This window comes from Nerophis lumbriciformis, linkage group LG06 (genome assembly GCF_033978685.3).
Source record: "Nerophis lumbriciformis linkage group LG06, RoL_Nlum_v2.1, whole genome shotgun sequence".
NCBI classification, from domain to species: Eukaryota; Metazoa; Chordata; class Actinopteri; order Syngnathiformes; family Syngnathidae; genus Nerophis; species Nerophis lumbriciformis.
In genome coordinates, this window is record NC_084553.2 from 17896279 (window position 1) to 17922546 (window position 26268).

At 40.3% G+C, this 26268-nt stretch overlaps 1 protein-coding gene across 2 annotated transcripts in view; it reads right to left on the reverse strand.

Moving 5' to 3' along the window:
* Positions 1-8415: 8415 nt before the first annotated feature.
* tpcn2 (two pore segment channel 2) overlaps positions 8416-26268 on the reverse strand; it is a 151312-nt gene continuing 133459 nt past the window's right edge. For both annotated transcript variants that reach the window (XM_061963836.2, XM_061963835.2), the window contains 5 exons: positions 18818-18923; positions 12940-13022; positions 12775-12856; positions 8975-9066; positions 8416-8892 (listed from right to left, as the gene is read on the reverse strand). In XM_061963836.2, coding sequence (XP_061819820.1) covers positions 8805-8892; positions 8975-9066; positions 12775-12856; positions 12940-13022; positions 18818-18923 — 451 coding nt within the window. In that variant the 3' untranslated portion in view covers positions 8416-8804. The remainder of the gene's footprint in view (positions 8893-8974; positions 9067-12774; positions 12857-12939; positions 13023-18817; positions 18924-26268) is intronic.

Consider the following 26268-nt stretch of genomic DNA (forward strand, 5'->3'; position numbering starts at 1 on the left):
TTTATCCTTCTTCTTCTTTCATTTAATGGCAGTTGGCAAGGAGCCCTCATGCGCGCATTACCGCCACCTAGTGAAATGGAGTGAATCAAGATGGCATCATACTCTAAATTATTTTAGTTAACCGTATTTTTTTAAATGTATGTATCCATCCATCCATTTTCTACCGCTTATTCCCTTTGGGGTCGCGGGGGGCGCTGGAGCCTATCTCAGCTACAATCGGGCGGAAGGCGGGGTACACCCTGGACAAGTCGCCACCTCATCGCAGGGCCAACACAGATAGACAGACAACATTCACACTCACATCCACACACTAGGGCCAATTTAGTGTTGCCAATCAACTTATCCCCAGGTGCATGTCTTTGGAGGTGGGAGGAAGCCGGAGTACCCGGAGGGAACCCACGCAGTCACGGGGAGGACATGCAAACTCCACACAGAAAGATCCCGAGCCCGGGATTGAACCCAAGACTACTCAGGACCTTCGTATTGTGAGGCAGATGCACTAACCCCTCTGCCACCGTGAAGCCTAAATGTATGTATTGCTTCAATAATAATAATATATTTTATTTAAACCTCAAAGTGCTACAGAATTTAAAAAAACATAAAGGCATTAAAACCAGAAAGTAAATACATATTTAAAACTGGCTGTAACTTTTCAAAAAGGCAGGTTTGGAGTTATTTTTAAAAGCTTTCTCCATTTGTGGGGCCCTGAGGTGGTCAGTAAGGGTGTTGCACAGATGGGGAAGGGCAGCTTCAAAAGCTCTGTCCCCCATGGTCTTGAGTCGTGTCCTGGGTGTGTGCAGACGGTGCTGTTGGCCTAGTGACCCGGCCCTGGCTGAGCTGTGTGGTGTGAGGAGGTCAGTGAGGTAAGTGGGTGGCATCACCGTGCATAAAGTGGTGGGTGTGCAGGAGCATGGCCGTAACTACCATTAAGGACACCGAGGTCATGTCCTTGGTATTTTTATCAGACAAAAGGATGATGATGATATGACTGACTGTAAATGTACTTTGTCTAGGACATCACCATACGGTAAATCATCCTCTCTGATATACAAGTTACGATCTCCAACAACGTATCTCAATAAAAAAGTGGACTGTTACAAAATTATGCTGATTATCAAAGATGAAAGACAATTCTACCTCAATGAACAATTTTGTTATTCTGGAAATTCATTGTGTTGCTCAAGCTAATATAATTTATATGATGCTGGGATCCCCATGAATTCAGCCTTTCAAAGTTCCTTTTGGACCTCGTATTGGTCAATTAGTTACGGCCCTGTGCAGGAGGACTTTGTAATGGAGGTTACTTCAGAATAAAACATCTCTGCGCTGCTGACCCGTCTCCGCTCGGGATGGTGTCCTGCTGGCCCCACTATGGACTGGACTCTTACTATTATGTTGGATCCACTATGGACTGGACTCTCACAATATTATGTCAGACCCACTCGACATCCATTGCATTCCGTCTCCCCTAGAGGGGGGGGGGGGGGGGGGGGGGGGTTACCCACATTAGCGGTCCTCTCCAAGGTTTCTCATAGTAATTCACATCGACGTCCCACTGGGGTGAGTTTTTCCTTGCCAAGGCTGGTTTCGAGACGGGATCGATTGCTTCAGTCTTAATTTACGAAAGTTAGGTTTTTTTTTTTTTTTTTTTTTTTTTTTTTTTTTGCAGTTTATTGTTGTGTGTTTAATACAGCAGTTTTTAAGCACATACATATTTCACAGCAACAACTTTTAACGCCTTTTTTTTCTTCTTCCAAAACTGTATTTAGATAACAGTATAATAGACATTTAAGAATTCCAATAACAATAATCAAGTGTTTTCCTGTAATAACAAGAAGTAACTCATAAAGATAAAGGAGTAACAAATAATACACAAACACACAAAACTATAATAAAATACAATTTAAAATATAAATGAATGAACATGACATGTGCAAGGGATAAATAAAAGCAGATGAAACTATCAGGCTATACATTTATATTTTCTTTGATGGTGACCGTTATTGCAATTGTTTTTAGAACGTGGGAGGTTAATATGGCCTTTGTGTTTTTCTTGGTCATTATTAACGAGTTGTACAAACTATTTACTTCAGAATAAAACAAAAAAATATTTGGTTTGCATGATTACACTCTGGATTTATGAATGTAAAATGTACCTAAAAGACTTAGCAGTTGTATTGCATTCTCCAACTATTGATTACAGTTACAATCTAAAAACAAAACCATGTCTTTTTTTAACTCAAAAATTGTATGAAAAGTACTAAACAGACTAAAAGACACTTCAGTCCAAAACAATTGGGAGAAGGGACAATCAAAAAACACAGTATGACAAAAGGAACATCTTGTATGAATTGTAACATATGAGTAACATGGGTAAATTTTATGAATTATTTAATTATTCTTTAGCTTTCTTTGGGATGACAAATGTGTTATGTTCATTCCAAATTTTCCTGAAATCAATATGAGGGAAGGAGTTCCTCCAGAATGCAACAGCCTTTGGTGGACAACTTTTATCCAAATTTGTGTTTGTTGCTACATTTTTTATCTAGAAAGTTTCTCCCAGCTATCATTAAGCCTGGTAAAACACTTTCCTGCTGTCTACTGTAGACAATATTTAACCAGCTGAATAAGCTGGGTTAGAATGCTATTCATATATTTTTTTTATAGCCAATATTTCGTCAATATTATGTTTTTCAATAAATATAATATAATCCAAAGACATTCTATTCCTATCAAAAAATATTGAGATTTTTTTTTTTCAGCCCATTGTTTGTGAAACAACGTTTTGTTTCTGTGTAATAAGTATTGGTTATTCCAAAGGATGCATTAACGTGGGGAGAAGTTGTGATTATAGGCCAACTTCCAACAATCTAGAGGTTGTTTGTGAAAATTAGATAACTTAATTGGTAATTTAGAACACTTAGTAAAAACTTGAGGCCACCACATTTTTCAAACAAGAGATTGGGAAAAACAAACCACTTTTTTTTGTTTTATCAGACATCAGACATTTTTTGATCGATTTGATTTTGAACACATGGTTAAGAGTTTCAAAGTCTATATAGCATTGGAACCTCCACCAGTGTATTTTTTAATCATTGTATTTCTTTTAACATACCGGTAGTCTGTTTTATTTTTCCATATAGATTTAAACAGAGTGGAGTTTATTGTTGAGTATGTTTTTTATCTACATATAATGATAGGGCAGGATAAACCATCCAAGAAAGCCATTCAGCCTTGGAGAGCATTATCCTTCCTTGTAAGGTGAGGTCCCTTTCGATTTCTGGATATTTATAGAGAAGTTTTCATCTAATCTATCACTTATCGACTTGTTGATAGTAATTCCAAGATATCGAAGAGAGTTTATAACAGTAATTTCACCAACAGATTGCTTATCTGTTTCATGAATAAACATGTTCACACTTCTACCTATTAATTACCAAACCAAAAGCCTTTGAACAGGTGTGCACAAAGAACGACGCTGCTATTAATACCATTATAAATAGTTTTGACCATTTCTCTAAACTTGACACCAAACCCAAATAAGTCTAAAGCACTATATATGAACTTATACTCTACAGAATCAAAAGCTTTATAGACATCTGAAAAAGAATGAGAGCTCCTTCATCAATGAGATGTGAGTAGTCTATCATATTCAGTACTAAACGGACAACCTTTCATGAAACCTGACTGTGTGCCGGAAATGATGTTTCCCAAACAAGGTTTTAGTTTTCGAGCGTATAAAGAAGTTGGAATTTTGTAATCTGAGTTCAGCAAAGTAATAGGCCTTCGGTTTTCAATATAGAGAATATCTTTGTTAGCTTTAGGTAAAATAGTGCTGATACCTTGTTTCCAGTGACGTGCAGTCAGGGGAGGCAGGTGAGGCGGGGCCTCACGTGCCATCAGGGAAAGAAAAAAAATATAAAAAGAAAAAAAAATAATTAAATTTTTATATGTATCCAGTGATTATACTATAAAGTTATTTTCCATTTAACTTCACCAGTTTTAGATTATTTTTATTCAAAATCGCTGAATTTTCACATTTGCCGTTCAAATACTGAGAAGAGACTTGCGGTGAGTCACCAGCCAGTTGAGCCTCGCCATGGATTGCGCAATGACTCGGCTAACTACTGGCCTGCTGTGCAGTGAGACCGTATTGCTATATGAATTATATTTTACATTTCCATAGTTTAGTTAGCTGAGGTATATAATGTACAGTGTATTTTGTCAACAACTGTATGTGTGTAACGTATTTCTTGTGCTGAGCAATCATAAAACGGCTGTGAAGACGCACTGGGTGAGGCTCGCAGTAATCCCGCCTTCTGGTGGTAGAGGGCGCTAGTGATCCCAGCGATCATTCTTGCGACTACGGCTGCAGAAGAAGTGACAACAAGCAGCAACAGTTAGCGATCGTTTATTTTCTCCTCTCGCCTGGACTTTTAACATGGAGGATTACATATCTAAAATAAAACAGTTTTCTAAACTGGACTTTCAATCGAAGCAGGAGGTAATACTTAAAGGAAGATCTCCATCGAAACAGAGAGACTTTTAAAACTGAAGAAAGATAAGGAAGACTTCTATAAACAAGTTATCGATGCTTTTGTTCAAAAGGAGCGGCGCATGGACTTCATTTATAAGTAAAGGTAAGACCATAATAATGTTTTTTTTTATTAAATGTGCTTTTTTGTGTGCTACAGTTTGTATGTGTAAAGTTAAAGTTAAGTTAAAGTACCAATGATTGTCACACACTGTATGTGTGGTGAAATTTGTCCTCTGCATTTGACCCATCCCCTTGCTCACCCCCTGGGAGGTGAGGGGAGCAGTGGGCAACAGCGACGCCGCGCCCGGGAATCATTTTTGGTGATTTAACCCCCAATTCCAACCCTTGATGCTGAGTGCCAAGCAGGGAAGAATGCTGGTATGAGCTTTTAAACATAACCCGTTAACTGCTGCCAATCAAATGGTGAATAAGATACTCTTTAGGGTTCATATGTTTGTAAATCTGACTGTGATGAAGTCAGTGCCTCACCAGCCATCAACCTCACCCACGTCACTGCTTGTTTCATTGTTTCTGGCAGTTGGCCTAAATCTAAAACTTTGCTGAAGACATACAAAAGTAATTATTTTATATTATCCCAGAAGGTTTTAAAGAATTTAAACGGTAAACCATCAGGGCCAGGACTTTTATTAAGAGGCACTCTGTTTACAATGTTATTGAGTTCTCTTGTTTTTACGGGACTATCACATGTTGTTGAATTATGAGAAGACATTTTGGGTATGAGGGGATGAAATGTTTGGAAAAATGAGTCACATGCTTCAATATTAAACAAAGACAAGTACAGCTTTTAATATAAATTTGAGATATACTGTATGTTTTTTTTAAATTACTTTAGTGTCTGCAGTGAGCACTTCATTAATGTTTAGTTTCTCAATTATTTTTGTAGATCCCTGTTTCTTCTCCAAACTATAAACATAATTAGATGTTTTTCCAACCATTTAGCTCTTGATCTTATAAATGCATATTTAGCCTTTTCAATACACATTTTGTCTAGTTTATCTTTTGGATTATGTAATGCATATTTGTCATTATCATCCAAAACTGTTTTTTTAACTATCTGTTGATTTCAAAGAGGATATCAGTATTCATATTTTTTGCAAGTTCTTTTCCAAAATGTATGGAAAAATCTCTGCACTCATATTTCAACAGTTCCCATTTCTGAGTAAACGTGAAATCTTCGAGTTTTATGTGTCTAAATATTATTTCTTTAACACCCTTACAGTACAAATTATTCTTTAATATAGAGCAATTTAATTTCCAACATCCTGAATTACTTCTTTTGGCCCCTTTGTTTTGTGATAATAATAAGTAAATCCCAGTGTGGCCAGTAAGAGGAAGCAAGAAGTCTGAAATTATCTACAGGTCTATCCTTGACTTTCTAGACATCCATCCATCCATCCATCCATTTTCTACCGCTTGTCCCTTTTGGGGTCGCGGGGGGTGCTGGAGCCTATCTCAGTTGCATTCTGGTGGAAGGCTTGGTACACCCTGGACAAGTCGCCACCTCATCGCAGGGCCAACACAGATAGACAGACAACATTCAGACTCACATTCACACACTAGGGCTAATTTAGTGTTGCCAATCAACCTATCCCCAGATGCATGTCTTTGGAGGTGGGAGGAAGCCGGAGTACCCGGAGGGAACCCACGCAGTCACGGGTAGAACATGCAAACTCCACACAGAAAGATCCCAAGCCCGGGATTGAACTCAGGACTACTCAGGACCTTCGTATTGTGAGGCACATGCACTAACTGTCAGGCTTGCCCCTGACAGTTTGGTTGTGTTTTAGTTTTTCCTCTGTGTGTAGTATTTCCTGTCAGCGCTCTTGTTTTGGTTCTGTTTCCTGTTTGTCTCCCTGAGTGCTGTGTCCCCTCAGCTGTGGCTGATTGGCACCTGGCCACACCTGGTGTCAATCAGCCAGCTGCTATTTATACCTGCCCTACCCTCCAGTCACTGCTGGATTATTGTCATTGTCATTACTACATGTCTTAATACTTGTCGTTGTAGCTCTGTCTACTTTTGTTTCACTCTGCTCATGTCCTAGTTCCTTCGTGTCACAGTAAGTGTTTTTGTTTCTTGTCCACAGTTAGCCTCTGTGCTATTTTAGTTCATAGCCAAGTTTGTTCTCCGCCTTGTGCGCGCCTTTTGTTTGTTTTTTTGCTATTGTATTAAATCATGTTTTCTCGCTCAATGCCTGCCGTCATCTCTGCATCTTGGGGTTCGTCACCAACAAACTCTGACACTAACCCCTGTTACACCGTGCTGTCCTTCTGAAACCAACTAAATGAATTATTCGTGTCAGGATGAAGACATTTAAAAGGGTCTATCAGAGATAATTTACTACAGATATTATTAATTATTGGGTTGATAATGGATTTGTCAATTCTCTGTGGAAATCTGTCAAGTTTAAAGTTTGGGGCTTCATCAAGGTCTCCTCCAATAATTAAAGAGGCTGTTATATATTGACTGTTCATTTGTATAATTTTGTTGGCTATGTCATTAAAAAGCTCAACATTTGCAGCTAAGAAGAAAGATCTATGATTCGTTTTGTTGCACAACCGTTATGATCCACCTGCCTTCCAAACTAGTCTCTTATGACTGAAAAGAGATTGACCTCCCTCTGAGTCTTGCTTTTTAGAGCAGCACATTTTTAGACACTGAATTTTAAAAGACTGATTTTTTTTTCCAATGAAATTGTTGGCATAATATGGTGTAAACAAATTCAGTTCATAAAATTCAGTGTAAAAAAAATAATTACGTAATAAAGACACAAATTAACCTCCATAATGTAACCTCATTCTCGTGATGATATCTACATCAGCAGGCCAGGTGCCCAGATAAATGTTACCACACTTCCAGCAGATTGGAATTAGGATTCATAAATCCTACAGTATTGTTTCTGAAGTTATGTTTTTTAGACCCAGCACACAGCTGCTTTACTTGCTTTATTTACCTCTGCTATCTAAATAGCTACTAATTACCCGGTAGGAACCAATGACTTGGGGGTGGGGTGTGGGGGGTATTACTTTTTTTTCCAGAGGGTCAAACATTTTCAACCTACAATTTATTTGCTTCAGCCTTACTTAAGGGGGCAGTTCATCCCAAAATCTAAAACAAACAAAACGAAATAGTGTAGTGTCGTGTCCATTTAAGAAGACCAGCACCAAGTAGGGGGATCAGATTCCAATTTTACCAAATGTGGGACAAAGACTGTGTGTGTGGGACAATTTGGGAAACGACACTAATGCATTGAGGTAGTCTAAAATAATTTAACAAAAAATTCTGCCCCTTAACTTATATTACTATTAGGTAGGATATAAACAGCAAATCAAATGTAAGTATAGTTTTTAAAAATGCAACTTTCCCAAGCTCTTTCACTAAAGACAGTAAGCATAGAGCTTTCATGCTATCTCCCAGTGCTGCGCAACGTAACACACCTGCAGTTGTTCTTTCAAGTATATAACGTTAATGTGCTTTAAAAGGTGATGGCTTGCCCTTCTTTTCTCACACACCAGAGGTAAAAATGCAACATGGGGAAAACTCCAAACATCAGAGTTTGCTTAAGTTTACTTACAAAGTACTTGAGTCGATTGGAGAATACACAAAGTCCAGATTTGAGAGGGAACGCCCACATGTAAGGCTTGCTCCACCTAGAGTGCACATCTTGGATGAAGGCGCACAAGGACAGACTTAGAATGCTGTGTACCTTTTTGACTTAAGCACATACGAGAATAGGAACATTGAAAAATTCTCAGGGCAGCCTGCCTGTGCAATCTACTTTGGACTGAAGTCAATTTTGATTTGACCCGCCAGGTTTTCCCAAGTGGCCTTCAATAAAATAAAATCCACAAAAAAGTAATTAAATGTCATCACTTTTTATTACATACATTTGAAATCAGTATCAAAATATTTATTTTGAATGTTATCAATTTTTCTTGGGTCATTGTCAATATCCAAAATTCTTCAAATATTTTCATTCATAAACAACAAATAAGACTGCACTCCCTTTTTAGCACAAATATAACAGCAATGCAAAAGAAAAAGAACTAAAAAGACAATACAAATACTACAGTGGGACCAGACGAGTTGACATGATACCATTTTTGACACCATTGTTGTCAACAGCTCTTATAAATACATGCAATGTGAAAAACTTGTAAATATAACGATGACTGATCTTTAACATCTGGGAAATTGTATTTCCTCAAGTCACTGTTGATGATCCCAATAAAGTACAATACTTGGCTGTCATGTGTGCTCCCAGTGTAGGTGCAGGTGGGGGTGCTGTTGTAGCTGACAAAGCAACTCTTCTTCTGTTGGTTCTTTGATCTGCTCTCTAGAGGAGGTGTGTAAATATATACCATCAGGAGATTTAGGTCTGCCTTAATAATTCAATAAGCATCATAATGTATACCTACTTAAATATGAGTTGAACAGAGGTTTCATAGCGGATTCTCTCCACGTCTGTAACAGAGCAGCTGTGACTGCGATCCCACTTGTACGTAAAGTTCTGTCAGAAAACACGAAGAAAAGATGAGCTTTTTCACCTTTAAAACTGAGGATGTACAGTTATGGTCAGAGGTTACCATGACAAACCTGTTCAAAGAGTCAGAGATACAGTATACTGTATACAGTGGGAGAGATAAGTATTAACAAAATATAGTCCACAATTTTATACGTTAGCCTCATTCTCAAAAAGAGAAAGACCAATGTAAAAAAAAAAAAAGCTCCAGAAAAACACATGAAATAAAGGTAATAAATTAATATGTATTTGATCTCCTAACAACTAGCAACCACACTTGCACTTAACAGTTCAATAAATCCAAAAAAGGTAGGAGGAAACAAAACTTATTTGATCCTACTCCTGTCCCATATTAATTTTCTATCTTACGACATATGCTTATTGTATACTGTTTAATAACTGGGATTTATATAGCGCTTTTCTAAGTACCCAAAGTCGCTTTACATGTAGAACCCATCATTCGTTCACACCTGGTGGTGGTAAGCTACTTTCATAGCCACAGCTGCCCTGGGGTAGACTGACGGAAGCGTGGCTGCAATTTGCGCCAGCGGCCCCTCCGACCACCACCTGTCATTCATCATTCAATTCACCAGTGTGAGTGGCACCGGGGGCAAAGGGTGAAGTGTCCCGCCCAAGGACACAACGGAAGCGACAGCGATTTTTGGATGGTAAGAGGCGGGGAGTGAACCTGCAACCCTCAGGTTTCTGGCACGGTTGCTCTACCCACTACGCCATGCCGCCCCTAAACAAACCCATGTTTGTATAGTACATCGTTTATGTTATTGGTTTAATCCATTCCATAGTTTATTTCCACAGACATATATACTAAATGCATACAAGTATTTTGGATTCAGTTGATTCCCTGTGTTTCACTTCTCTTAATTAAAAAAAAAAGTTGTACATTTTGAGGGAGCCTGTTGTTTTTTGCTTTGCAGATGATGTTACTAGTTTGAAAGTGTACACATCTATACATTTCAGTATTTTATAAACAAGGAATGTGTGTGTTCCCAATCGCCAGCCTTTTGTATTATCCCAACTTATCTTTTCTGCAGTACTGTTAGTGAATGAAGTGTACTTTTACAATAGTTTCCCCATATCTCTACACAGTAGCTTAGACATATCTAAGTTAACAACAGCATAGACTATGGGATGACTTTTGATTCAGAATTTATTTTACTTTATTCTATATTTAAATATTTATTGCTACTTTATCTTGTCTGTATTTAATGTATAGTTCCCAGCTAATGTTGTTAACTATTATACAGTAGCTCTTTATAATGTTCTATCAAACCATCTTCTTAGTTTATTCCTTTCTATTGTAACGGTTTCCATTACTTCCTCAAAGTTTTTCCCTGAGCAGAATTTAATGATGTCATCTGGGAATAATATTAACTTCAGGTCCTTTGGGTTTTTAACAATTTTGTTAATATATAAATTGAATAATATATAGCTTGAACAGTTTTGGTCCCAGAACCACAAGAAATATCTAAACACTGAAGTGTAATCTCCTAACTAGTGTAATTAGTGTAATCTCCTAACTTCCATGTGAAGTTACTTGCTGGTTAAGTAGCTTTTCACCCAACTCAAAACCACACCCTTAATGACCTATACATCGAATGAATTGATTAGGTTATTGTGATTGATTGTATCGAATATTTTGCCAGGTCTATAAATACTGCAGCTGCACACAATTTACAATCTGCAACGTTGGTCATTTCTTCTGCTGTTTCACTCAAAGCTAATGATGTTGAAAAATGTTCTCTGTATTTGTATTGGCTGTCTGAAAGTATGTACTGTTTGTTTTTTGTATCTAATCTCTTGTTGAATAATTTTAGAGAATTGAGGGAAGAATGCCCCATGAGAGACCTTTGCACACGGAATGTTAAATAACAGATGTAATGGTCATCGTGCAGGTGAGCAAGACCATAAATCACTCCAAACCCTTCCTTTGCACCGTGGCGCTGTTCTTTTTCTCCGTGTGTGTGCGTATCCTGAAGGTTTGAACTAGGAAGAGGGCGGGTCACAATGATCAAATGCGAGCGTCCTCTAAGCAATCTACCTAACCGTGACATACAGCAGCTGTAACTTGTTTTTGTATATATTTATGTTCTACCACTTTTGGTCTTTGTTTTATAAATTGTTTGTATAATGTATTTTTTTCTTTTTACTAGCATTCTGCAATACTTTAATCATCCAAGGTTGTGCTTTCTTTCCACACTGAAAACACTTCTGTGCATATAACAACTGAAAGTATTTTATCTACACTCTTTGCTTTTTTTAAAGATAATTTTATTTTTATTTAGGATTGTATATAATAGTGCTGTCAAAGTTAATGCGATAACGCGTTAACGTAATTTTTTTAATGCACGATTAACATTTTTGACACTTGGCCCGTTCCGTTGTTTGGGGAATCTGTGTCATGGCGTCCAGTTACTGTGGAACCACAGGCTTGAAAATAGCTAGCAGATTTGCACAAAGAAAGGGGGACCTTATGGAAAGTTCAGATCCAAAGCCATGGCAAGCGGTTCTCCGCAAGAGACAAAACAATTTGACCTTAAATTTTTATGAGACGACATCATTGGAGCGAACCGGAGCGTGCATTCCTGCTTGGAGTGAGGAGAAGCTTCATGTCTGTGTTTGGATTTCAGTAGTTTTTAATATTCCATCCATCCATCCATCTTCTTCCGCTTATCCGAGGTCGGGTCGCGGGGGCAGCAGCCTAAGCAGGGAAGCCCAGACTTCCCTCTCCCCAGCCACTTCGTCCAGCTCCTCCCGGGGGATCCCGAGGCGTTTTTAATATTGTTTCCTAAAATGTAGTCATTTTATCTTATATTTTGACAGCTCCTTTTTTGCAGCGAATTCAGTATCAAATTAAGTATGAACATTTTTTTTTGTAATAAAGACACAAATTAACCTCCATAGTCTTCAATGCTACTTTGACTGCGAGCTTAATAAAGACTTAAGTGTTTTATAGCCCTACAAAAATTTCACAATCCAGGCTATTTAAATTAAACGTGCATGTCGGAAGACGAGTGCAATTTTTGGAAGGCTTCTGTAGAATTCGGAAGAGTTGGTAGCTATGTATTCCACCTACATACAGTATGTTGCATTTGTATTATGTCCAGGGGTGCCTCTTCCTATACACAGATCACGCGCTGCGTGTGGGCCCGGCGATCCATAGGGGCAGCATTTTGCGTCAATAAGACATGTAAAATATAAATTAACTACAGGGGGCAGCACGGTGGAAGAGGGGTTAGTGCATCTGCCTCACAATACGAAGGTCCTGAGTAGTCTTGGGTTCAATCCCGGGCTCGGGATCTTTCTGTGTGGAGTTTGCATGTTCTCCCCGTGACTGCGTGGGTTCCCTCCGGGTACTCCGGCTTCCTCCCACCTCCAAAGACATGCACCTGGGGATAGGTTGATTGGCAACACTAAATTGGCCCTAGTGTGTGGATGTGAGTGTGAATGTTGTCTGTCTATCTGTGTTGGCCCTGCGATGAGGTGGCAACTTGTCCAGGGTGTACCCCGCCTTCCGCCCGATTGTAGCTGAGATAGGCTCAAGCGCCCCCCGCGACCCCAAAGGGAATAAGCGGTAGACAATGGATGGATGGATGGATACAGGGGGGGGGGCTTCATGTGAAAATGTCCCACTTGTGTCATTAAACGCATGTGTCTGTGCAGCAGAAGTGTATTAACCTCTAGGATGAGCGCCATAAACAGGTTGACCCACATGACAGAGGAGGTGAACCACCAACACACAAAGTAGATTTTGGACCACCTGAGAAATGTAAAACAAAGTTAAGTTCCATACAACAACAAAACTAAAAAGTTGCGGTCATTTATTGTTAGTTTTTGTCTCACTCTGAGGTGTATCTGCTATATGCATCCATGAAGACCTGCCAGTTGTTGATGATCATGATATCATACAGCAAAATGATGGATGCCTAAGAAACAGAAGACAGATACATCTTTCTTTGGTGTTCTGCAGTTTGTTGACCATACAAGCAATTACACACATAAATACTAAAAACATATTCAAACACAACATTTATCAAACAAACTTAGCAGGGTGACATTGTAATTTTAGTTTTTTTAATTATGCAAATTTATTTAAAAAAAATCACATGCACATACTGTAACTATTCACAGCTTTTGCTCATTACTTTGTCAACGCACCTTAGTTAGTAATTACAGCCGCACATCTTTTTTAATACGATGCCACAAGCTTGGCACACCTATCTTTGGGCAGTTTCGCCCAGTCCTCTGCCAAAGGTGCACAATTAAAGTATTAAAGAAATGCTGTAAAATACATATGTACATGTGATTTTTTTGTGTGTTTTATTCATGATGAATTAGCAAAAAAAACTAAACACTATTAACATTGTTATTATGGGGTATTGTCTGTAGAATTTCAAGGACAGAATGAATATATTCCATTTTGGAATAAGGCATCTCTGTAGCAATCCGAGAGTATGCAGTTGTACCCAATGTTGTGCTCGGTGAATCTAGATATGGTTTATAAAGTTTATATTCAACCGTGACTGAAAATAAACAGCAGTGATATTTGTCATCAAGACATATTTGTACATTATGTTCAGATATATATATATATATATATATATATATATATATATATATATATATATATATACTTATACATATATAAATATATATATATATATATATATACACACACACATATATATTTGTATGTATATATATGTATGTATATATATATATATATATATATATATATATATACACACGCACATATATGTATATATATCAGTGACGTGCGGTGAGGTTCATGGCTGGTGAGGCACTGACTTCATCACAGTCAGATTTACAAACATATGAACCCTAAAGAGTATCTTATTCACCATTTGATTGGCAGCAGTAAACGGGTTATGTTTAAAAGCTCATACCAGCATTCTTCCCTGCTTGGCACTCAGCATCAAGGGTTGGAATTGGGGGTTAAATCACCAAAAATGATTCCCCGGCGCGGCGCCGCTGCTGCCCACTGCTCCCCTCACTTCCCAGGGGGTGAACAAGGGGATGGGTCAAATGCAGACGACAAATTTCATGACACCTAGTGTGTGTGTGACAATCATTGGTACTTTAACTTAACTTTAACTTTACACATACAAACTGTAGCACACAAAAAAGCACATTTAATAAAAAAAACGTTATTATGGTCTTACCTTTACTTAGAAATGAAGTCCACAACTAAAGCCCTCACTTAAACTTTCCACGTGCAAGATTGAATCTATTTAAAAAAGTGTAACCGAGGGTTTATAAATGTCGCCTATACTGTATGAAACTACAAAATAAACACGGAGGCTCCAGTTTACACGAAGACCACTTTATTTACGTTCTTTCAAAAAAAACGTGTCATCACTTCCGCTCTTAGCGCCTTCAAAATAAGAGCTCAAGGCATATACTGTACTGCGATGAGGTGGCGACTTGTCCAGGGTGTACCCCGCCCTCCGCCCGATTGTAGCTGAGATAGGCTCCAGCGCCCCCCGCGACCCCAAAGGGGAATAAGCGGTAGAAAATGGATGGATGGATGGGCATATACTGTATAACAGCGCATAACAGGAACTTAACATCACAAAGAGGAAAGCCCAGGAAAATAGGTTACAAAAGTTATTTAATAAGAAGCCAAAAAGTGCAAAAACAATAATGTTCGTGTTGGAGGAGTTGTGAATTAGGTACACCTGCAGTGTGCAGGTGTACCTAATGTTGTGGCCCTGCAGTCATTCACAACTCCTTCAACACGAACATTATTGTTTTTGCACTTTTTGGCTTCTTAGGAAATAACTTTTTTAAATAGATTCAATCTTGCACGTGGAAAGTTTAAGTGTGGGCTTTAGTTGATATAACAATTCTACGGCGGGGGTGCAGGAGGCGGGATTACTGGAGCCTCAGCCAGTGCGTCTTTTGCAGCCGTTTTATGATTGCTCAGCACAAGAAATACGTCACACATACAGTTGTTGACAAAATACACTGTACATTATATACCTCAGCTAACTAAACTATGGAAATGTATAATATAGTTCATATAGCAATACGGTCTCACTGCACAGCAGGCCAGCAGTTAGCCGAGTCCGGAATCCATGCTGAGGCACTGAGTGACGTGCGTCAACTGGCTGCTGTTCACCGCACCGTCTCTTCTCAGTATTTGAACGGCGAATGTGAAAATTCAGCGATTTGGAATAAAAATAATCTAAAACTGGTGAAGTTAAATGGAAAATAACTTTATAGTATAATCACTGGATACATAACAATTTAATAAATTTTTTTTCTTTTTACATTTTTTTTCTTTTCTTTCTCTAGTGACTGCACGTCACTGATATATATATTTATATATATATATATATATATATATATATATATATATATATATATATATGTGTGGGGAAAAAATCACAAGACTATTTCATCTCTACAGGCCTGTTTCATGAGGGGGGTACCCTCAATCGTCAGGAGATTTCCTGACGATTGAGGGTACCCCCCTCATGAAACAGGCCTGTAGAGATGAAATAGTCTTGTGATTTTTTCCCCACACATACATATATTGCGCTCTACTACGGTATCGAGCACTACTTTTTGGATAACCTTATTAAGACATATATATATATATATATATATATATATATATATATATATATATATATATATATATATATATATATATATATATATATATGTATACATATATATATATATGTATATATGTATATATACATATATATATATATATATATATATATATATATATATATATATATATATATATATATATATATATATATATACATACACATATATTCATATATATATATATTCATATATATATATATATATATATATATATATTCATATATATATATATATATATATATATATATATATATATATATATATATATATATATATATACATCTTAGCGCTGCTTTCGATACCGTCGATCATAAAATTTTATTAGAGCGTATCAAAACACGTATTGGTATGTCAGACTTAGCCTTGTCGTGGTTTAACTCTTATCTTACTGACAGGATGCAGTGCGTCTCCCATAACAATGTGACCTCGGACTATGTTAAGGTAACGTGCGGAGTCCCCCAGGGTTCGGTTCTTGGCCCTGCACTCTTTAGTATTTACATGCTGCCGCTAGGTGACATCATACGCAAATACGGTGTTAGCTTTCATTTGACAACCAAACAATTACACAAAGCGACTCGGCAAAGAATCTGGGTATTATCTTCGACCCAACTCTCTCGTTTGAGTCACACATTCAGAGTGTTACTAAAACAGCCTTCTTTCATCTCCGTAATATCACTAAAATTTGTTCCATTTCGTCCACTAGCGACGCTGAGATCATTATTCATGCGTTCGTTACGTCTCGTCTCGATTACCCGTATTATTTTCGGGTCTCCCTATGTCTAGCATTAAAAGATTAGAATTGGTACAAAATGCGGCTGCTAGACTTTTGACAAGAACAAGAAAGTTTGATCATATTACGCCTATACTGGCTCACCTGCACTGGCTTCCTGTGCACTTAAGATGCGACTTTAAGGTTTTACTACTTACGTATAAAATACTACACGGTCTAGCTCCATCCTATCTTGCCGATTGTATTCTGCCATATGTCCCGGCAAGAAATCTGCGTTCAAAGAACTCCGGCTTATTAGTGATTCCCAGAGCCCAAAAAAAGTCTGTGGGCTATAGAGCGTTTTCTATTCGGGCTCCAGTACTATGGAATGCCCTCCCGGTAACAGTTAGAGATGCTACCTCAGTAGAAGCATTTAAGTCCCATCTTAAAACTCATTTGTATACTCTAGCCTTTGAATAGCCCCCTTTTTTTTTAGACCAGTTGATCTGCCGTTTCTTTTCTTTTCTCCTCTGCTCCCCCCTATCCCTTGTGGAGTGGGAGACACACAGGTCCGGTGGCCATGGATGAAGTGCTGGCTGTCCGGGGTCGGGACCCGGGGTGGACCGCTCGCCTGTGTATCGTTTGGGAACATCTCTGCCCTGCTGACCCGTCTCCGCTTGGGATGGTTTCCTGCTGACCCTACTGTGGACTGGACTCTTACTGTTATGCTGGATCCACTATGGACTGTACTCTCACAATATTATGTTAGACCCACTCGACATCCATTGCATTCGGTCTCCCCTAGAGGGGGGGGGTTACCCACATATGCGGTCCTCTCCAAGGTGTCTCATAGTCATTCACATCAACGTCCCACTGGGGTGAGTTTTTCTTTGCCCTTATGTGGGCTCTGTACCGAGGATGTCGTTGTGGCTTGTGCAGCCCTTTGAGACACGTGTGATTTAGGGCTATATAAATAAACATTGATTGATTGATCAGTTTGAACATCAAATATGTTGTCTTTGAAGCATATTCAACTGAATATGGGTTGAAAATGATTTGCAAATCATTGTATTCCGTTTATATTTACATCTAACACAATTTCCTAACTCATATGGAAAAGGGGTTTGTATATATATATATATACTCTTGGAGAGGGTACAGCGTGGAGGGGTTCATTTGCGATTTGGAAACGCCTCCACACACAAACCAGTTAGCAGACAGAATCAAAAAAACATATTACATTCTTTGGTTTTTCTCCACTGCTTTTCATTCATTTTAAGCCTGTTTTCTTGTTTGTTTCTTATTCCCTTTTCCTGTTACCCTCGCTTTGGCTGGAGGCTGAGCAAGTTGATGCACCTGATGCTGATTACTTCTACTCTTTATCATCTGAGGGTGAGTAGCTGAGACGCGTGCAGCCGTTCCTGCACGAGACACTGACGGGTTTCCCTTCTGATCTCCTTGTGCCAAGAGTTTAACTGAAGTGTTAAGATGTTTCACTCGTTCCCACTATACCATCATCTAGCTGGTAAATAGTAACATTTAGGCATTTCCCAGTTTTAATCCAGTGTCCTGCCTCAGAGCTGAATACTTTTTTTTTCATTATTACAGTGGTACACCTTACTGTGTACCATTGCCTTTTGGTGTCTCTCAAATTTGGTTAAATACCTTTATTAAAAGACAATTTTTGTTAAAATACCGGCCTCCCACCTTTGCATCTGGGGTCCAGTATACAAAGCTATAACAAAACAGTTTGTAAATGTGAGTGTGGAGCAAAATTTACACCAAAGCATATCCAATCCCAATATCTAGACAACAAGGAAGTGTGTTAAAAAAGTCCCATTTAAAAAGCAAAGTACAGTGGTACCAGTTTTCGTAAGCTCCCTTGCAGTTTTCGACTAAGACATTTGTAAACATTTTGCCGGTTTTCTTAGATAGTACGGCCAAACATTGTACGTAACAAAGTTGTTCTTTGTCCCGCATATCATTCTGTGGAATGGAGTGTTCAAACAGTCTGTACTTTGTTTTAATTTTTACAGCTGCAAAATAATCCACCGTAGGGTCAAAGATGTAATGATCTGTTAGGGCTGGAACTCTAGGATGCAGAGACATAAGCTGTGAGCAGGAAGACTTGTCTTTGACCACACTCACACAGAGCCAATCCACAAACAAAACACAAAGTACAAGACTCAAGACCAATATTTGGAAAAAAGCAATAAGAGACACAGAGGATTAGCACAGTAATGAATTGGACGATGCCATGCTTAAGAAGTCTCGTCCTTAGTAAATACAAACAGCAGCACAATAAAGCTTCCTCGGACAAGAGTAAATGGAATGCATTCAACACAAAACATAGATCTTGTTACTTACAGCAAAGTCATCAAAGTTATTGGGCCAGTAGCCAAGCTGTTCATAGGTGCCACATTCAATGCTGAAGTTTGATGTGATGTTTTCCATTGTGGTATTAGACAGTACACTGTAAGTCAAACATAAACAACATGAAATAAAACATTAGGGGATACACACATACAGTCCTAGACCATAACAACACAGAGCTATTAGTGCTTCAAGTAATATGTGGTGGATATACTGCCCTATCAATCATCAGTGATGATTTTTAAAATACTAGCTGATGTAAAATATGTTTGAGGTTACATTCAGGTGCAACTCAAAACATTTGTATATCGTGTAAATGTTTGTTCATTCCAGCAATTAGATTTACAAGGTAAAACTAATATATGACATAGGCTCATAACATGCAACTCAAGAGATTTAAATCCTACTTTTGATATAATTGTAATTATTTTGGCTTGCAGCTTAAGAAAACTTTGAATTGAAAATATCCAAAAAATTTTGGTTTTCAAAAACTGTAAACGAGGGGTTAGTGCATCTGCCTCACAATACGAAGGTCCTGAGTAGTCATGGGTTCAATCCCGGGCTCGGGATCTTTCTGTGTGGAGTTTGCATGTTCTCCCCGTGACTGCGTGGGTTCCCTCCGGGTACTCTGGCTTCCTCCCACTTCCAAAGACATGCACCTGGGGATAAGTTGATTGGCAACACTAAATTGGCCCTAGTGTGTGGATGTGAGTGTGAATGTTGTCTGTCTATCTGTGTTGGCCCTGCGATGAGGTGGCGACTTGTCCAGGGTGTACACCGCCTTCCGCCCGATTGTAGCTGAGATAGGCTCCAGCGCCCCCCGCGACCCCAAAGGGAATAAGCGGTAGAAAATGGATGGATGTAAACGCTGTATCAATTTGTTGTGGTGAAGAAGGAGCTGAGCCAGAAGGCAAAGTTCTCAATTTACCGGTCAATCTATGTTCCCATCCTCATCTATGGTCATGAGTTTTGGGTTATGACCGAAAGGACGGGGCGGGGCTCTCCCTTAGAGATAGGGTTAAAAGCTCTGTCATCCGGTGGTAGCTCAAAGTAAAGCCGCTGCTCCTACACATCGAGAAGAGCCAGATGAGGTGGTTCGGGCATCTGGTCGGGATTGCCACCTGAACGCCTCCCTAGGAAGTGTGTTTAGGGCACGTCCAACCGGCAGGAGGCCACATGGAAGACCCAGGACACGTTGGGAAGACTGTGGCTGTGTCCCAATTCAGGGTCTGCATCCTTCGGAGGACCCGGCCTACGCAGCCTCAGAAGGCTGGACCTTCGGAGGCACCTCCGAAGGATGCGTCACCCGTTGTTAAATGGGACAGTCTAACCTGCGGAGGATACTTACATTTGAAAGTGTATTCGCTGCCGCTGCCGGTGCCGCTGCTTGTATTTGCCGCCATCGTCAAAAAGATCCGGGTTGAACAAAGGTGCGCAAAGCATCTTGTGATATGGGCGCATTCGTCGGCTGCATTTGGAGGAGCCTTCAAATTTGAATGAATTGGGACAGCCTTCGTGCAGCGTTGTGACATAACGGCCTTCAAATTCGCCCTTCGAAGGATGCAGACCATGAATTGGGACACAGCTTATGTCTCCCGGCTGGCCTGGGAACGCCTCCGGATCCCCCAGGAGGAACTGGACAAAGTGGCTGGGGAGAGGGAAGTCTGGGCTTCTCTGCTTAGGCTGCTGTCCCTGCGACCCGACCTCAGATAAGCGGAAGAAGATGGATGGATGGAAAAACTGTAAACTGTGATCATGAAAATTATAATAAAAGCTTGACATATTTTACTTTGTATGTAATGAGTTTATATTAGTTTCACATTTGAAGTTGCATTGCTGAAATGAATGGACTTTTGCACGATATTCAAATTGTTTGAGTTTCACCTGTATACATGTATGTTGTTCATGCAAAATATATTCCTTATTTGAGAAGAATAAGAACACTGTTGCACAGTGTAGTACAAATGTACTTTGAATTGAACAAATAACATATTTAAATTTGGAAAAGGTAAAGGGGCTGTTTGCAACTTGGTCACCCTTTTCAAACCAAAAAATATAGCAAGAACACCACCGGTTAGCTTATGTTACCATTAGTGGTTTACCACAACATATCCATATTGAGGTGTCAAGGGACGCACTTTGTCCAGTATTTTTTTATTAAGTAAGTGGCCAACAGAGCCGATTATTTTGTTTTCATGTTCTGGGTTCGTGTGCCCTATCTAAGAAAAAGATCAATTGTGAAGTCTGACGACAGTTTTGACTCAGCAGTTTCGCCACAGTAGCCAACATGCACGTAACAGTCACCTTGTCCGTGCAGTAGATAACTAAAGTATGTGTATAAAAGTTAAAACAGAAGTGTTCTGCTGTCTAGGGTCGCAATAAGCGCAATATTCATGTGAGCGTGTTTGTTTCGTTAATTAGTGCAATTGGTCTGAGGTCGATGATACGTCGTCATTCAATGAAGATATTACATATCCAGTTTGCACCTTTCCGTAGGAGAAGAGGTATGTGGCTTAAAACTATTAGTGGCATGTCATGTATTTCATTTAATGAACTGTGTGTGTGTGTGTGTGTGTGTGTGATGCTTTATTTAATGATAAATTAGCATTGAGACAATAATCTCATCGAGACGAGATCTCCTTCAGAAATAAAGCACAATTGCCAGTTATATTAAGGAAACAAATAACCTCACCTCTCTTTTTGTCAGTCGTATTCATAGAGAGAAAAGTTGGAGACCTGCTCTGTCATATAGCTGCACATTGATTTTATTCTGTTTTAAGTTAAGCAGGACATATCCCCAGGACATACCCCTGTTAAAGAAATACGTTTATTTTTATTAAGTTAAGCAGTTTTATTAAGTTTTTTTTTAGACAAAAAAAAAAAAAAATATATATATTATATATATATATATATATATATATATATATATATATATATATATATATATATATATATATATATATATATATCCCTTAAAACAACAAAGGCAGACCTGGAGGATCACCTGAAAGCAACGCACACTGACCCAAGGCGGTATGAATGTCTCAACCTTCCCTTCAGATATCTCGCCGATTGACCCTCCTGAACATCATATGCCAATCGGCCCTCCAACATGGAAAGAGGTGGAAAACGCTGTGCGTCGAGCAAGATCGGCATCAGCCCCGGGGCCAAATGGAGTCCCATACAAGGTGTACAAGAACGCACCGGACATCCTAAGGTTTCTCTGGAGGCTCATGAAAACAGCATGGCAAAAGAAGATGATACCCAAAATGTGGCGTAGGGCAGGGGGAGTCCTCATCCCAAAGGAGAAGGATACGGAGAAGTGAAGTGAATTATATTCATACAGCGCTTTTCTCTAGTGACTCAAAGCGCTTTACACAGTGAAACACAATTTCTAAGTTACATTTAAACCAGTGTGGGTGGCACTGGGAGCAGGTGGGTAAAATGTCTTGCCCAAGGACACAACAGCAGTGACTAGGATGGCGGAAGCGGGGATCGAACCTGCAACCCTCAAGTTGCTGGCACAGCCGCTCTACCAACCGAGCTATACCGCATCAGCCAATTCTGTCCAATCTCCCTGCTAAACGTTGAGGGCACACTCTTCTTCAGTGTCATTGCATGGATGGGAGAGTATTTGCGAAGAAATGAGTACATCGATACAGCTGTACAAAAGGCAGGAATATCAGGATTCTCCGGGTGCTCAGAACATTTCAGCATGATCTGGCACCAGATCCAAGTGGCAAAGGCTGAGAGAAAGGATCTCCACGTAGTCTTCCTGGACCTTGCCAATGCCTTTGGTTCGGTGTCCCATGAACTCCTGTGGTCTGCCTTCAACTTCTTCCACATACCGGACACCATCACAGCCCTGGTTAAATCCTACTTCCAGGACGTGCAGTTCTGCTTCACCACCTCTGACTTTACCACCTCTTGGCAGCGCTTTAGAAGTAGGCGTCATGGCGGGATGCACTATCTCACCCCTGGCATTCCTGATGGCGATGGAGGTCATCATCCGCGCCTCAAAGTGGGTGGTAGGCGGTCAGCGGGTTGACTTTGGCCAGCGTGTCCCCCCCACTCAGAGCTTACATGGACGATATTACAACGTTGACCACCACCGTCCCATGCACCAAGAGGCTTCTCAGAAAACTGGAAGAGAACATCAGTTGGGCCCGGATGAAGATCAAACCATCCAAGTCACGAAGCATCTCAATTGTGAAGGGAGTGCTCTCAGACCTGAAATTCTTAATTGGAGATGACCCAATCCCAACAGTGTCTGAGCAGCCTGTAAAGAGCCTTGGCAGGTGGTATGATGCAAGCCTGAAGGACAAAAACCAGGTACAACAACTACGTAAGGATATCAGCAGTGGCCTACAGTCCATCGATAACACCCAACTGCCTGGAAAGTTAAAGACCTGGTGCCTGCAGTTCGGACTCCTACCCAGGATACTTTGGCCCCTTGCAGTTTATGAGGTCCCAATCTCAACTGTGGAGAAGTTGGAAAGATGAGTCACAGGCTACATCAAAAAATGGCTTGGAGTTCCACAATGCCTTACCACCATAGGCCTCTACAGAGATGGCATCCTCAAGATGCCCCTCACCAGTCTCACAGAGGCGTTCAAGTGTGCAAAAACAAGACTCCAGATGACACTGAATGAATCCAGAGACTTGGTAGTGAGCAACAATGCACCAACCTTGGCGACAGAGCGCAAATGGAGACCAGTTAAAGCAGTGGAAAAAGCAACACCAGCCCTCAGACATGCTGACATTGTGAGCTATGTCCAGCAAGGAAGAGGAGGCTTTGGGCTAACAGCTACCCGCCCAGCTTGGAGTAAGGCCACAGCACCAGAACGGAGGAAGATGGTGGTGGACGAAGTACACCGCCAGGAGGCGGCTGCAAGATGGGCCAAGGCAGTCTCTCTGGGCAAACAGGGTCAGTGGACGAGATGGGACAGTGTGGAGAGGAGGAAGATCAGCTGGAAGGATATATGGGTCATGGAAGCGAGGCAGTTGAGCTTTGTGATCAGAGCTACATACAACATCCTTCCAACACCAGTTAATCTTCACCAGTGGTTCGGCGAAGACCCAGTGTGTGCCCTTTGTTCCATGCCAGCCACCCTCAAGCACATCCTCACAGGGTGCAAAACCAGTCTCACCCAAGGACGTTACCGTGGCGTCACAATCATGTCTAAAAGACCCTTGTGTCCACCCTGGAGGACAAACGAGTTACCATCAACTCCCTACCACCACCAGCAGCCAACCACCAGCAGGCCATTACCTTTGTCCTAGAAGGGGCTAAGGTAGTTAGGAGCGGCTCAATACCACCTGAGCAAGGCCAGCTATGCTTAGCCCGCGACTGGAGGATGCTGGTTGATCTTGGCAGGCAGCTTGCGTTTTCTCCGGAGATTGCTGTGACAACCCTGAGACCGGACGTGGTGCTCTGGTTCCCTTCAAAAAAAAGGTTTTCATCATCGAACTCACAGTACCCTGAGAGGACTCAGTGGATGAGGCTTATGAGCGAAAACACCAACGCTATGCCGAGCTTGCAGCTGAAGCACAACATCGTGGCTGGAACACTGAGGTCCGTCCAGTGGAGGTGGGCTGCAGAGGCTTCGTGGCGAGATCTACCACCAAATTGCTTGTAGACCTGGGAGTCCGAGGTTAACGCCTGCGTACAGCCATCAAAGCTGCATCGGAGGCAGTCGAAAGAGGCAGCTAGTGGCTGTTCATGAGGAAGAAAGACCCCTGTTGGGTCCCCAAGTAGAAAGCCAGGAGGTATGCGGTCAGCTTAGGCTTGACTCAGGGAAAAGGACGCCCCTGCCAAGCATAGTCCCATGAGAAGTCTGCTGCTCAACACCAAGCAACTCATGATCAATTGGGATTGACGCAAGCCCTGGGCCGATCACCCTGTGGCTGGCCACCCCTGGAGAGGGCGTCGAGTGATAAGGCTGAAACGCCCAGTGATCCAGGGGCACACTACTGATGATGCGTCCAATTGTAAAGCACCCATCCACCATTCCACCAGTCATCACCAAACACTCTCAAGTATGTGCCAGCACAAAGGAATTTACAACTTCTCCTGTGTTTTGTAAACTATATATATATATATATATATATATATATATATATATATATATATATATATATATATATATATATATATATATACGTATATATATATATACGTATATATATATATATATATATATATATATATATATATATATATATATATATACGTATATATATATATATATATATATATATGTATGTATCCATCTTCTTCCGCTTGTCCCTCTCAGGGTCACGGGGGGTGCTGGATCCTATCCCACTGCACTCAGGCGGATAGCCGGGTACACCCTGGACAAGTCGCCACCTCATTGCAGTGCCAACACAGATAGACAGACAACATTCACACACTAGGGCCAATTTAGTGTTGCCAATCAACCTATCCCCAGGTGCATGTCTCTGGAGGTGGGAGGAAGCCGTAGAACCTGGAGGGAACCCACACAGTCACAGGGAGAACATGCAAACTCCACACAGAAAGTCCCCAAGCCCGGGGTTCGAACCCAGGACCTTTGTATTATATATAATTTAAATATATATTTATATATGTATATATAGTGTACCCCGCCTTCCGCCCGATTGTAGCTGAGATAGGCTCCAGCGCCCCCCGCGACCCCGAAGGGATTAAGCGGTAGAAAATGGATGGATGGATATATAATTATATTCATTTAATATAAAACAGACGTTTTTGTCAACGTGTTAAAAATACAAGCATGTTTACCACATAAAGAGTGAACTGAACTGAAGTGAACTGAAGATTCCTTTCTTTCATGAAGACAAGAATATAAACTTGTGTATTACCTGATTCTGATGACTTGCATTGATTGGAATCAGACAGTAGTGCTGATAACGTCCGCATTTTAAAATGGAAGAGAAATAAATTCCTCCTTCTGTCCAAAACCACGTGAAAGTGGTTGCTTTTTGGCATCTTATTTGTCCAGCTTCGATACTCGTTTTTATAAATTTCACAAGAAACACACTGGAGGCAAAATCCGTATTTTGCTAGCTTGTGTGCGCAAGCTTTCTGAGACTCTTATTTTGGTAGCGCAGGCAGGATGGCGCAGCACTTTTATTGTTAAGACATGAACTCTGCGGTCGTTCCTTAGACATTTGACAGCATGTACGGCACGAGTTTGATCAAATAAAAAGTGTTTCTTGCAATTCTGCCGGTCGTTTTTTTTTCACACTGAGCTCACAGCAGTCACCGTCATTTTACAAGATTCTCGGGTGCCGTGAAAGTCAATCAAGTGACGAAAGTGACGTTATTTGTGAAGATTGATGATCGCTAATTATCAGGTCTACTTTCTTATTGAGAAAACTTGAATTGTAATATTTGACACCATGTTAAAGAATTACTGTACATCCATCCATCCATCCATCCATTT